Source organism: Gymnogyps californianus, chromosome 5 (genome assembly GCF_018139145.2).
Source record: "Gymnogyps californianus isolate 813 chromosome 5, ASM1813914v2, whole genome shotgun sequence".
NCBI classification, from domain to species: Eukaryota; Metazoa; Chordata; class Aves; order Accipitriformes; family Cathartidae; genus Gymnogyps; species Gymnogyps californianus.
Window position 1 is genome coordinate 62082013 of NC_059475.1, and position 12608 is coordinate 62094620.

Consider the following 12608-nt stretch of genomic DNA (forward strand, 5'->3'; position numbering starts at 1 on the left):
GCTGACCTGAACTAGCCAAAGGGATATTCCATACCATAGAACATCAAGCTCAGTATATAAATGGGGGGGAGTTGGCCAGGAGGGGCGGATTGCTGCTCTGGCATCAGGTGGTGAGCAATTGCATTATGCATCACTGGTTTTTTTCCTTTTTTTCCCTCTTCTTTTTTTGTTATATTCCTTTTCATTATAATAATTATTATTATTATATTTCATTATTATTATTGTTAGTATTATATTTTACTTTAGTTATTAAACCGGTCTTATCTCAACCCACGAGTTTTACCTTCTTTCCTGATCCTCCTCCCCATCCCACTGGGAGCGGGGAGAGGGAGCGAGGGAGCGGCTGCGTGGTGCTTAGCTGCTGGCTGGGGTTAGACCACGACAGGTTATATTACTGGGTGGATTGATTGTTACTTTTTTTAAGTCCATATCCTGGAATTTTGTAATTATGTAGAGGATTTTAGCTATTCTCAAATTAAAAGCAAACATGAACCACCACCATCAAACCGTATGTCCTTAGCCTGCCAGATCGCAGAAAGAAGCTGGGAAAATGTGACTATTTTTCTTTTCCACATCATGATTTTAAAATCCATCTTTCCCTGGAGGGTGGGAGTTGACTTCTGGCTGGAAGACAGCGGGGCCGTTTTAACCCAAGGGAGAGGCAGGTGAAGACACCCGCAATGACCGAGGCCCAGGGGCAAGGCTGGAGAACCGGAGGAGGACTTGTCAAAACAGAGAAAGGGGAGAGAACGGGGACTGCGGCAGGGCCACAGCCAGACTCGGCTGCGAGAAGGCTGAGGAAGGGCTGCGGCGGGGCGGAGGCCTGACAGGAGCAGGCCTGACAGGAGGAGCAGGCGGAGGCCGGGCAGGCCCGCGGGGGGGGGATCGGTCCCGCCGTCACGCCTGGGCGCTGAACGGCCTCTCCCTCCCGCCCGCCCCGGGAGGCAGCGCCCCGGCCGAGAGGGCCTGGGGGCGCGGAGGGCTCCGCTCCGCTCTGCTCCCGGGCCGCCCCGTCCCGCACAGCGAGCACACACCCCCCCCCACCCCACCCCCCCCCCCCGCGGCCCCGCCCCCGGCCGGTAACGGCCCGCAGGCCCCGCCCCGCCGCCCCGGCACACCTAGGCCTCGCCCCCGGCCGGTAAGGCTCCCCCGCCGGCCCCGCCGCGGCACACCTAGGCCCCGCCCCCGGCCGGTAACGGCCCCCCACCGGCCCCGCAGCCCCGCCCCGGCACACCTAGGCCCCGCCCCTGGCGACCTGCCGGCTCGGCTCGGCTGGGCTCGGGCCGCTCGCCGGCGGTGGGGCCCTGGATCGGCGGTAAGGCTGTTTCCTCGCGGGTGCCGGGGCCCCGAGCTGCCCCAACGGCCGTAACGGCCAGTGCCGCTCAGGCCCCGCGGCCGCCTCAGCGGCGGCTCTGCTCCCCTCCCGCAGCCGGGGGAGCTGAGGCACGGCCGCGGCCCTCCGCTCCCCGGGGGCTGTGGAGCGAGGCGGCTCGCCGTGCCCCCCCCCCGCCTGCCTTCTCCTCCCCGGGAGCGGGGCTCCCCGCGGCGGGCAGGTGCCGGTGCTCAGCCCGGGGTGCCCGGTCACCGCCGGGGGCTCGGGCTGGGCTGGCCGGGCGTTGGGAAACGCGGGTGGAGGAGCCTCTTCCCCCGGGTCGGGGGCGGGCTCTCGGCCGCCTCCCGCCGGGGCTTCCCCTGCCCTGCCCCGCCCGGGGGAGAGGGGCGTCCCGGGGGAGGCCCCGGTGGCGGACAGCCCCGCCGCGTCCTGGCTGGCCCCTCCGAGCCCCGCGGCGGCGGGGCCGCCCTCCAAAGCCCGGCGCGGCGCTGCGGGGCGGGCGAGGGTCCAGCCGTTCCCGTGGTCCGTGCCCGGCCGGTCCTGTGCCACCTTCGAGGTGAACTTGGGGAAAAAAAAAACCCCAAGATTTGTTCTGTCCGTTAAGCACAGAAAATAGCTCATAGCGGCCGGTCTTTCAGAAGCGGTTTTAGTGTAGCTCCTAACCCGCCCCCTGAAACAGCTTGTCAGTCGGAAAAATGCTCGAGGAGATGTGATTAATCTAAAATGATAAATGCAGTATTGCCTGTATAATTTACAGATGCCAAACTGAATTTATTAAATCTGTCTTAATTGCTTAAATAGTTGGAAGCAGTATATTTTTTGCAGGATTAAACGGCCAGTTCCCGCGTTGCTGCAAGTCGCGTTCACCTCTTCAGTAATCGTTCGGACAAGGAAAGCCCATGCAAACAAAAAGAGCACTGTTTGTGTATGCACGAGGTGGATGAAATAGTTATAGAAAATATTTAATAAGTGTTGGTTATTGTCTGTAATTATTTCGGTTTGTCCCCTGTGTACTCAGTCAGTACTCAATATCCAACAACTTCTGTTAAGTGTTTGCTGAATATCGTGCACTAATTTAACGGCTTGCTTGTGGTGTGGGCAGATAGTTAAGTGTAAATTTTAAATAATTTTGCCTGAAGCGATTTTCAGTTGTAGAATACTGGAATATGTTTGTTTTAGCCTGAGCATTCTTTCTCCTACCTTATCAGTTATCTTTCTTTATTCCTACACAGCCCTTATCATAGAAGTATTTATTTATAATTCTTTCTTTGCAGGCTAATATCCTACACAGAAAGTGAGACTGAATAACATGCACATGCTGATTACTGGAGGAGAGGCTGAAGGACATCCTGTTTTGATTTAGCAGTGTTGTTATTCTTTGGGGTGAAATGAAGAATTTGATTCTGTTTTGGAAATATTCAGATTTCTAATGTGACTGAACTTCAGTAGCCTTTTTTGCAGTACAGATACCAACAAATGAATTTTTCTTAAAGATGCAGAACTTGTCACTAGTAGAAAGTCTTACTAATACAGACACATCACACCGGATGTTTCTAAAAGACCTAGCAGTTGAAGTAGGTGGTATGTCTCTCGATGAAAGTGACTGTAACTTGAATGAAAGGACAAATAATGAAGAAATTATTAATCTCGAAGTAATGCAGCAAAGCCTCCCTGTAGTGAATAGCAAAGGGAGAAGTTGTGAGGGGTTTTCTGAGAGCAGTTATAGTACCTCAGAACCCAGCGGTTCCTGGGGTGATTTTGAAGGCTTCAGGGAGTCCTTAGACAAATCAGAGAGATTCAGTCATAATCTTGAAGTTTTGGTGAAGTCAATAAAAACTTCTAGAGTTGATACGGACTTAAGCAGCGGACGCTGTAGCACTTCTGCTGGTCACTTTTGTTCTGAGCCATCTCTACACAGTGGGATACAGGAGGCTTCGAGCTCTCTAAATGAGGTATGTGTTAAAGGTAAACCAAAGACCAGAAATGTTTGTGTTACTGCTTCCTACATCTCAAGATTTGTATCTGAATGTCTCCTCTATAGAGGATAATGCTGTACAGGGAGAGAAACTGTCAAGCTACTTTGTAGCTAACTCAAGTGGAACAAAAGCAACTTCTTTACAGTGTTTGACAAATACTTAAGTTATCCTGCTGGAGAGCTTTAAAGAATGTAAAGGGCTACTTTGCTTCTAGACACTAAGAATAAGTAAGCACGTAGAAAAGATGAACCTTGCCCTGAAGCGCATGCAATTTAAAAGCTAGACAAGAATGAGCATAGAAAACAAAAAATTGGGAAGGTGGGTAACAAAAACAGGGTGGACAAAAATTCTGAGTTGTCTGCAAGCTTATTGAAGTAAACCAACATAACATTGAGTTAGAAATTGGCAAAACCAATAACTTTTGTTATTTAATATACTGCCTGAATAATCCAACAGTCTTTCTGGAATTTTAGACTGATTGTGGGTGGAAGTTAATGACACAAAAAAATGAATAGAAATAATTTAATATCATTCATTTTTTAGCATAGGATGTTACAGTCTCTCATACAACGTTAGAACTAATAATCTGAATAAATAATATAATGTGTCCTTATCAGCCCAAAAAAAGGTTCAGGTTAAGGGTTATACCTTGTTGCAATTAATGTGTTTCCATGTTTACCAAACATGCATCACCAAAGCGAAGCAAAGTAGCAAAAGGAAAATAAGCAGGTACAAATACAAAACAAAACGCCCTCATTCTTACTACTTTTATCCTAAATTAAAACATTTGAAAAAAGAGAGCAATCGACTTCCACGGAGTTAATCAGTAGCAGTAATAGCTTACTGCGTGTAGTCTGTTAAATGGATTTTAGTATGCGTAGGGAACTGAGGGTTTTCTGGAGACAGGCTTTCTTGCCCTTGCCTGGAAGCTTCACCTGTTGCAGAGGTATTACTAGGGAAAGCACAAAGATGCACGTGGGATAAGCTGTCCCGCACTGATAAGAGTGGAGATCACAAGATACCTGGTTATTGGTATGCATAAACAGAGAATTTAAATTGTTCGTAATGCTGGAAATGGGGGACAAGAGGTCTTATGTTGAAAAAAAGAGAGTATGTAAAAACTGGAGCTGAAATACAATGTAGCAGATTGTTTGGTTTCTTTCCAAAAGCGGTAGATCTTAATCTTACTGAAGCCTTTGCTTTATTTTTGCATTTATTAAAGGCAAAAGGAAATGTCCAGTACGAGCTAAATAAGTTAACCACGCCTAGGGTTTCAAGTTGTCTTTTCTTGTCTCAGGGTAGAGAAACAGCTGCAGAGCTGGTGATTTCTTTGGGTGTAGAATATACATGTAGCTTGTCCTTCATCCCTGTGCTTTTTGAATTGTTTGTTTGAGATCATAAACTCTTCAGGTGGGGCTCTGTCTTCTGTATGGTCAATAGAAAAAAAAGTCCAGGTAGGTTGGAAGGGACCTGTAGAGATCATCTGAGGTCAGAGGTCTGACCATCAATATCTAATGCTTCAGTAAATTAAACGATGTCAGTCTGGAGCAGAATCATGTATTTTAAGATGAAAACAATCACTAATTTCCTTGCAGTACCTGGATATTTTGCCTGCATGATTGAGTAACTTCAAGGATTTTTTCATGTGTTCTTTAAATACCGGCCTTTGTGAGAGGGACTAGTGCACTTGCTCAAACACTAGAGTATTCGGATACAATAGGATATCCAGGATTTCATCAAAAAGCCCAGATGTGAAATCTGTGCATTCATATTTTTATAATTAGTACAAAGCTACAAGGTAAATGGAAATATACTCAAATTTTGTTTTAGAAACACTCACTGAAGGAGACAGTAATAAAGGTAATAAAAAAAAAAAATCCTGCATTTTTCATCTGGCTTGGCTAAACTGTAAGCCAGTGACTTGTATGCATGTCGGAGTAACATCACAGGCTCAAAGAAGATATTACAAATGAGGCAGACTTGTGCTTCCCTCGAGTCACACTTCTGTGCCTGTAATTTCCTACCCCCCTCCACCCCCACCCCCCCCGCCCCAAGCCAAGAGCAGCTGCCTGACTTTTCCTTAGCTCCCGTCCCATTTCGGTTTTGGTACCTACTTGGAAGGTTTTCTTTTTCCCCTTGACCGTGACTCTCCATGTACGCTTTAGCAAGTGTGCTTTCACAGGATTCTGCTTCTCAGACATCTTTCTCCTCCATATAGTATCCCTGTTGTAAGTTAAGTCTACTGAAATAATTTACAAATCAATTTAAAGTATTATGACACTTTGGGCAAGATTCAAAAGATTTTACCCAGGAGTCTTTGAATGTCCCAGCAGTTGCCCTTCAGGATAGGCAGTTTAGCAAGGCCTTACTTCAGGAGGGAGCAGTGTGGGGCACAAATTCTGTTTATAGAAGGATGCTCAGAAGTACAGAAGCCTTCTACCAGCTCTCTTGATTTTTCCCACTCATCATTAGATTAAATCCGTACTCTTTCAGTATTCACTGCACTTGTCTGAGTTCAGTATAATGAAACTGGAAATATCTCAATTTATTTCAGCTGTTTGAATTACAATTAAATGAAACTGTCAAAATATGGAATATCCATACTTATGTTTTTCAGATTAAATTGTTGAGTGCTAGGCAAAGAAAGCAAACTGACTGTTTTCATTCTCTAGTTTTCACACAACATTGCTGCTCCTGGATTGCAGTCCCTCTGCAGGGTGTTGAAGTCAATTAATTGCTTTGATTTAGAAAATTGCAGTCATTCCTTCTTTGAAGGAATAAAAGGACAAAGCTTCTGGACCAGATGGCATGATAACATCCCTTTAGGATAGAATGTAAATTATGCACATTTTTCCTTGTATATCTATTTCTTAGTCTTCAGATAACCCTGTTACTTCCAGTAGGCCTGTTTGGATCACTCATGTGGCTATGTTCATTCCTCCAAACCTCCTCCTCCTCCTCCCTGTGGGAGGAGGAACAAGTATGTAAATCTGGCTCTGATTTTTAACATAGGCTGGAAAAAGTTTGGTGCAAATGCAAGGATATAGAGACATACTCATCCTAGCTTTTATGCAGACTTACACAGTGCAAGTATTTATTGGTAACTGTAGCATTTAGTAGTTATGTTACATGTGGCTGAATTAGGTGTGTTCAAATACTAAGTTAGCAAAACAAGCTTTTGAATTGACGTATAAATCCGTTTTGACCGGGCTGAATTAGCTGAGCAGGAGGAGGAGTCTTGAGTGCTAATAAGCAAACCAGTCTATAACTTAGTATCTGGGAAGCTAGAGACTAAGGTTCATCAGAAACTCTTGGATTCTTGCTTCTCCTCCTCTAATTCTAGGTAAATACTCAAAACACTGAACTATGGACTCAGTCCCTCTGTGCCATTAATATTAATATAAGTTTTAAAAACAATCAATAATACAATTTCTAGAAACATTGTAGTCTTTGGACTAGGTCCTTCATGAACTGTGGGGATGGCCTGTATAACATATGTAATAAACCTCTGTTTTTTCTAGGCAAACCACAGCTATGAGGATATATTTAAGTTGGGCTTTCCAGAAGTCTTTGTATCACAGTCCAGAGAGAGCATAAGAAGCTTAGATCAAGTACTTAATACAAATAATGAAGATGTTGGGATTCCTGAACTTATGAAGAATCAACTTTGGTAATGCGTTTTGATCCACAGTTTAAAAAAAAAAAAAAAATTAAGAAGTTCCTCAGCAATTACACTGTTTATTTCATAATTTAAAAATCAGTGGTACTTGCAGGTGAACTTAAAAATCTTTTTAATCACTATGCTCTTCAGCATATAGATCTTACCAATTTTGTATTGTGTTGTTAAAGGAAATGGATTGTGTTTTAGCCATTGGAAAACAAGGAAGGGAATATATCAAAATTACAAATTCCTGCTTAGGGTTTTTCCTGCTGTTGCTGTGCCTTCTTATGACTAAGCCTCTGGAATGCCAGAACACTCAACAGGCAGCCTGTTCTTCCTGTTTGCTTGTCCTTTCTTTACAACACATCCGACTTACGTCTCCATCATCTGAGGCAGGAGCATTGCTACCACTTCTACTGACAACCCACTCGCTTTTTTTTTTTTCTCCCTCCCCAATTCTCCCAGGTGGTAACTTCTTCTCATGTTTAACCAGATGTGCTTCAGAATCTGTGGTGCATCTGGCTTCTTTCCTGGGGTTATGTTAATAGCAATTAGTATCATTAACTTAGCTTTCTCTTAAGACAGCTGGAATGCTTTTAGATTTGTTACATGTTTTTGAAGGATCAGCAGCTTCTGAGTAGTATTGTAGTTACTGAGCAGTATTGTAGGGTTTTTTGCATACATCTAAGGCTTTGTATCTAGAAAGCTGGGCCAGACCATACTTTGGAAATGTCATAAGAACTTGGAAATGTCATAAAAATCACAAGAAATGTAGTTAAATCATTTAATGTGGGCATCCTTTCGGCAAGTTCCTTGTATATGCATTATATTTTCATCAGCCTCAAACTTGTGGAGAAATATGATATATATGTAAAAGGAACCGCAATATTATAGCACAGTACCAACTACAGACAAAAAAGCCCTGATCTACTGTGGTGAATAACTAAGATCAATGATAATTGCATCCAGTACTGGATTTATATAGGATGAATGCAATGTAAGAACCCCAAGTACTATGTAGAGGGAACTCTCTAATTCTCAGTGTTTCAGTAGTGCGTGCCTTTGGCTTGTTTTGTAGTACATACGTGCCCAGAGCAGATGCAGGTCATCCACCTGAGCAGCAGGCTGCTGCAGTGGAGAAGCATGACTGATAGGAAGGAGAAAGGTTTGAGACACAGAAAATGCAAAGTGCAGAATTAACAGGGCTGAGCTCTACCCACATTTCACAGAAGCAATTGAATAATGCAAGTTGTTGGCATAAAATAATCTCTGAAATATGCTTCTAATGCACTTCTTATCTGAGAAGCCCAAACATAGTTATGTTGACTTACTGTTTCCGTTATTGTCATGCAAGCTTATTAGTACATTGGGTTGATAGCTTGAATGAATGTAGAAAGAGTTTTAAGATAAGTTGCTTTTTAGATCAAGGTAGGCTAGTACACAACTGTATGTAGTGAAAATAAGTAAGTTATATATGTTCACTGGAAACTTTGTACACCATGTAACCTCAAATTGTGTTTTCTTTCCCAGCATTGATTCTGGAAATATATGGAGAACACTTAGAGACTTTGATAATACCCCCAGCTTAAGACATCCCAGGAATAAATCTCATTGCCAAGAAAACCTCTTGAGTGTTCTTGGAATAGATGCAAATCAAAAGGTAATTGAACAACGGTTTGCTGGTATGCCAGCATAAACACTTGGTTATGAATCTGATTTTCTGTAAGCTATACATGCAGATGCATGAGGAATTAGATCTGGGTGAGTCATAAGTTTTTCTTACAGAGAGCCTTTTAAAATGATAGTCTAGTGTTGTCTCATAGTTATGTGTAAGTAACTGTGAAATTGTGCAGGATTGAATTTTGATCGTCTTTACATTGAAGTCTCCACTGTGTAGCCCTGTTGCTAGGTGGTATGTTCAGCTTTAGTATAGATGTAGAATTAGCTTTCAGACGTGCGTACGGTAAGATGGTTTTCTTTTTTGCTCAGAGTATGAGAAAATTGTTAGCCTCTAATATCTTTCCATTAAGTGAAAATCAGATTTGAATCAGAGAGGCTGTTAAAGTAATTATTGGATTCTTTTACTGTATATGAACTGAAAGTGTGTTCCACTTCCCTTTTCCTCAGATTATTCTGTTTTTTGCGAGGCTTGAGGGAGAGTATGTTTTAAATTGAATCAAGACCAAACCAACGTATTGAAAGATCTCAAAAAGAAATGTCTCTGTTTAATCTCTTGTTTTGAGAAGATAAAGGTATCAGAGATGGTTTAGTATTCAGCCTGGTTATTTAGTTGGGATGAATTAGTCACATGTGGTTTTCAGAAGTAACTGTTTCAATTGATAATTTCATTGCTGAAGCATGGGCAGGGGTACTGCATTCCATTTTGATTTTACGGACATATTTGACCTTTCCTGCAAGTTATATACAAGCAGAACGACAGTGCTGAAGGTACAGGACCGATTCTGCACTTGAAAGTCACTTTTATAGAACTGTCACTTAACAGGAGAGAATGGGAGACATTTCTCCAATGTAGTTAAACTCCCCTTCTGTTCCTTTCTTGCCCATAGATACACCAGCATTAAATCAGTGCCCAGGCAGCTTAAACTTATGTCATTACTTCTTTTCTGTTACTGGAAAATTGTATTGCTTTTAACAGTACTGATGAAGATGTATTTCTCAGCTATTTTCTGGTGTAGGTTAAGGCTAATTTTAATTGGAAATGGCTTTTTTATTAATTTAAGTCACAGTTAGATTCATGTGTGTAGAACTTGTTTTGGCATAAAATTGTTTTAATGCAAGGGGGGCACATGAGAAATCAAAATACAGCTTCAGAAAGTAAAATTTAGTGGCTATTGTTATTTGAGGGAAACTTCTCTTTAGGTTATATGCTTTGAGATCAGATAGAAATTCGTAAAGAAAACATAAATTATGTTTTATTAGGACTTTTCGGAGAGCCAGGATGACATTTTTGAGGAATCAAATCTTAAAGATAATGAGGACTTCAGATTTGATGGAGTCAGTATTAATGACTGCAAAGCACTGATCCAGACCAAGGTAAGAAACGTTGCTCTGAAAATAAGCACTTCAGAGAACCACAGAGTGTATTTTACGTGTTCCTCTGTGCTGTAGCCAGCTGTTCTAGCATATGTCCTAATGTAACTGTTTGGTCCTGATATAATTGTTTGGATGTGGGGTTGTTTTTTGCTCTTTGAAACCTATCTGACAGCTTTAGAAAAGGTACAATATAATGTACCAAATGCAAAGCAACATAAGATAGGGGATACTGAAATATAAGGTTATTCATTACATAAGCTGGACTTTAGGCCAAATTACTTATTGGCTGACCGAGAGCAGCGATACATAAAATGTAGTCGGGATGCTCTGATGACAAAGGAAGATAAGCGGGTCTGTAGAAGGATCAACACATTGATCACTGAGAATGATGGCTGTAACTCACTCCTAAAGGGAGTAAGGGAGACATCAGAAGCAACACTGGTAGAGAAGAAATTGCATTCAAAGCTGCATTTCAGATATTCAGAATGATTCAGATTCAGTTTGTTCACTCAAGGAGAACACAAGAGCTACTTCAGGAGGAAGGCAGAATTGATGTTTTAATTACAAGGATTTGAGAACATTACTGTTTTTAAGCTGTGTTACAAAACATATAGAGAAATTAAATTGAAATACTTTGTTGTTAGTGTGTTTATGTCTTTGGTCAAAGAGGCCTTAATAAGCGCTGTTTCTTTCTTGCTAAAGCAATGCAAGTTGGGAGGAAAATTCTGTCATTCCCCATTGCTTTAAAAAAAAAAAAATCAGTCACATTCTGTTTTTAATGAAGTATTTCGGATAAATATTCTTAACCCAAGGTCGCTTCCTTGGTGGAGAATAAACTTGAGCAACTGTTGTTGCTGTGGAGATGCATAGTTTGAGGCACACTTTCATTGCCCTGTTTTATTCTATTTACTGCACTGGACAATGAAGATGTATAACCATTTTGGGAACCTTGTGCATAAGAGATGTTAGGCTGGAGAATTCCGAAAGAAAACCAAAAGAGACTGTCCAGCTTATTCCTTCATAGTTCAGTTCTGCTTTCTTCAATGAGTGCATGAGGGTGGGATCACAGTAGCTGACACGTACTTGGAAATGTGCAAAATACAGAGACAGGGTTTAGGCAAAGGAGAAGTGGTTCAAGGTAGATGAAGGAGGAGTAAAAGTAAACAGAATCATGATACAAAGTTAAGGTAAATGGACAGTATTTTGCTGGAGTAGCCTCTGAAAGGAAAGAACAAGCCCTGCAGCTTGGTGTCTCAAAGTAAAGCTCATTAGGAAATGTACGTTGCCATTTCTAATTTTAGGTAAGTTAAATCATGTAGTGGGATGTTTTCCGTTTATCTTTCTAGTTATGTCCTTTTTTCTTATGCTAATTTTATTTTTATGAAAACTGTATAAAAATTAGATTGAAGTATGCAAAGTGATTAACTTACTGTAGGATAGAAAAAATTAACTTAGTTTTGCTTTTTCACTCAGCTTTCTGTATCACCGGATTCCAGACATGGTCATCTTTTCACCTGTAACCTCTTTTTGAAAACCACATCGTCAAATGGAAACATGCAATATCTAACAATCCCAAGGAAGAAGCACATTTTCACTACACACAACCTAAAAATGAAATTTTTCAGTAGTGGTGTTTGTTGAACCAAATGCACTTTTTAATCTTTTTTTTTTCTTTCTTTTTGAACTGAATGCAGTTTACCTTCATTTTGTTACTGGCTTGGTACTATAGACTACATATGTTCTTTAGGAAAGTGACATATTGCTGTATATGAGGTACCTAATGCCACGTTATTAGAAGATATTTATCCTACTTGTGAAATCAAAGGTGTAATTTTGTCCTCCTAAGTTTTGCTGCAGGGTCATGTCTCTTACAGTAAATCCAGCTGCAATCACACTTCAAAGATACTCTGGTGGACTACTCTCCTGAACTACTGACCTTTCAGGCCTTAATGCCTCTTCGATGAAAAACCTTGTCTCCCTGCCAAAAACTAAACACACCGCAGGTGTGTTGTAAAGTGTGCCTTGTCACCATCTCTCTGCATATCTGGTCCAGTTTGGATCCGCTGAGATCTGTTACTTTGCCACTGCTGAACACAATGAGAGGAGCCTTGTACATCTGGTGGCTTTCACTGGGGCTTAGGAAAATAAAACTCTCTTAACTTCTGTCTGATCAAGCCTACCGTGGTGATATGGGTAGAGTCAGTGAAATGTTTTGTTCTGGCATTGGTCTCTAACTGAAATAAATCACCTCTCTGAAGTTGATTTTAACAGGACTTCTTGGATTCATTCAGCTACGGAACACTTATACCACGCATAACTGTGCTTGTTAAAGCTTAACAGTGGTGTGGCTCAGGACTTGCACTGCACAATGCTATAAACTGCTGCCCTTTTAAAATTTTAGAGTAACTATCGACTATGTTGCCCATCTTCCTGCATGCTTGAGTGCCAGAGGGGATGCACTTCACTATCATTCATAGAATCCATGGTGCTTCCTTGCCAACTGCAAGAGCTTTATTTATTCATTGGTACTAACTTTTATGCAAGTTACTAATCTGTTTACTGCTTTGGCCATTCTGAATATGAG

General features: G+C 42.0%; 1 protein-coding gene across 2 annotated transcripts; it reads left to right on the forward strand.

Moving 5' to 3' along the window:
- The first annotated feature begins 1250 nt into the window (after positions 1-1250).
- Positions 1251-12264, forward strand: CLBA1 (clathrin binding box of aftiphilin containing 1). 2 transcript variants are annotated; one of them, XM_050897954.1, is made up of 6 exons: positions 1251-1315; positions 2608-3285; positions 6831-6979; positions 8501-8630; positions 9911-10024; positions 11498-12264. In XM_050897954.1, exons 2-6 carry the CDS (start codon positions 2827-2829, stop codon positions 11663-11665), a joined length of 1020 nt encoding a protein of 339 aa, XP_050753911.1. In that variant the 5' UTR covers positions 1251-1315; positions 2608-2826; the 3' UTR covers positions 11666-12264. The 2 variants fall into 2 exon arrangements, with proteins under 2 accessions (XP_050753911.1, XP_050753912.1); XM_050897955.1 differs by lacking the exon at positions 1251-1315 and adding an exon at positions 2235-2269.
- The last annotated feature ends 344 nt before the right edge of the window (positions 12265-12608 follow it).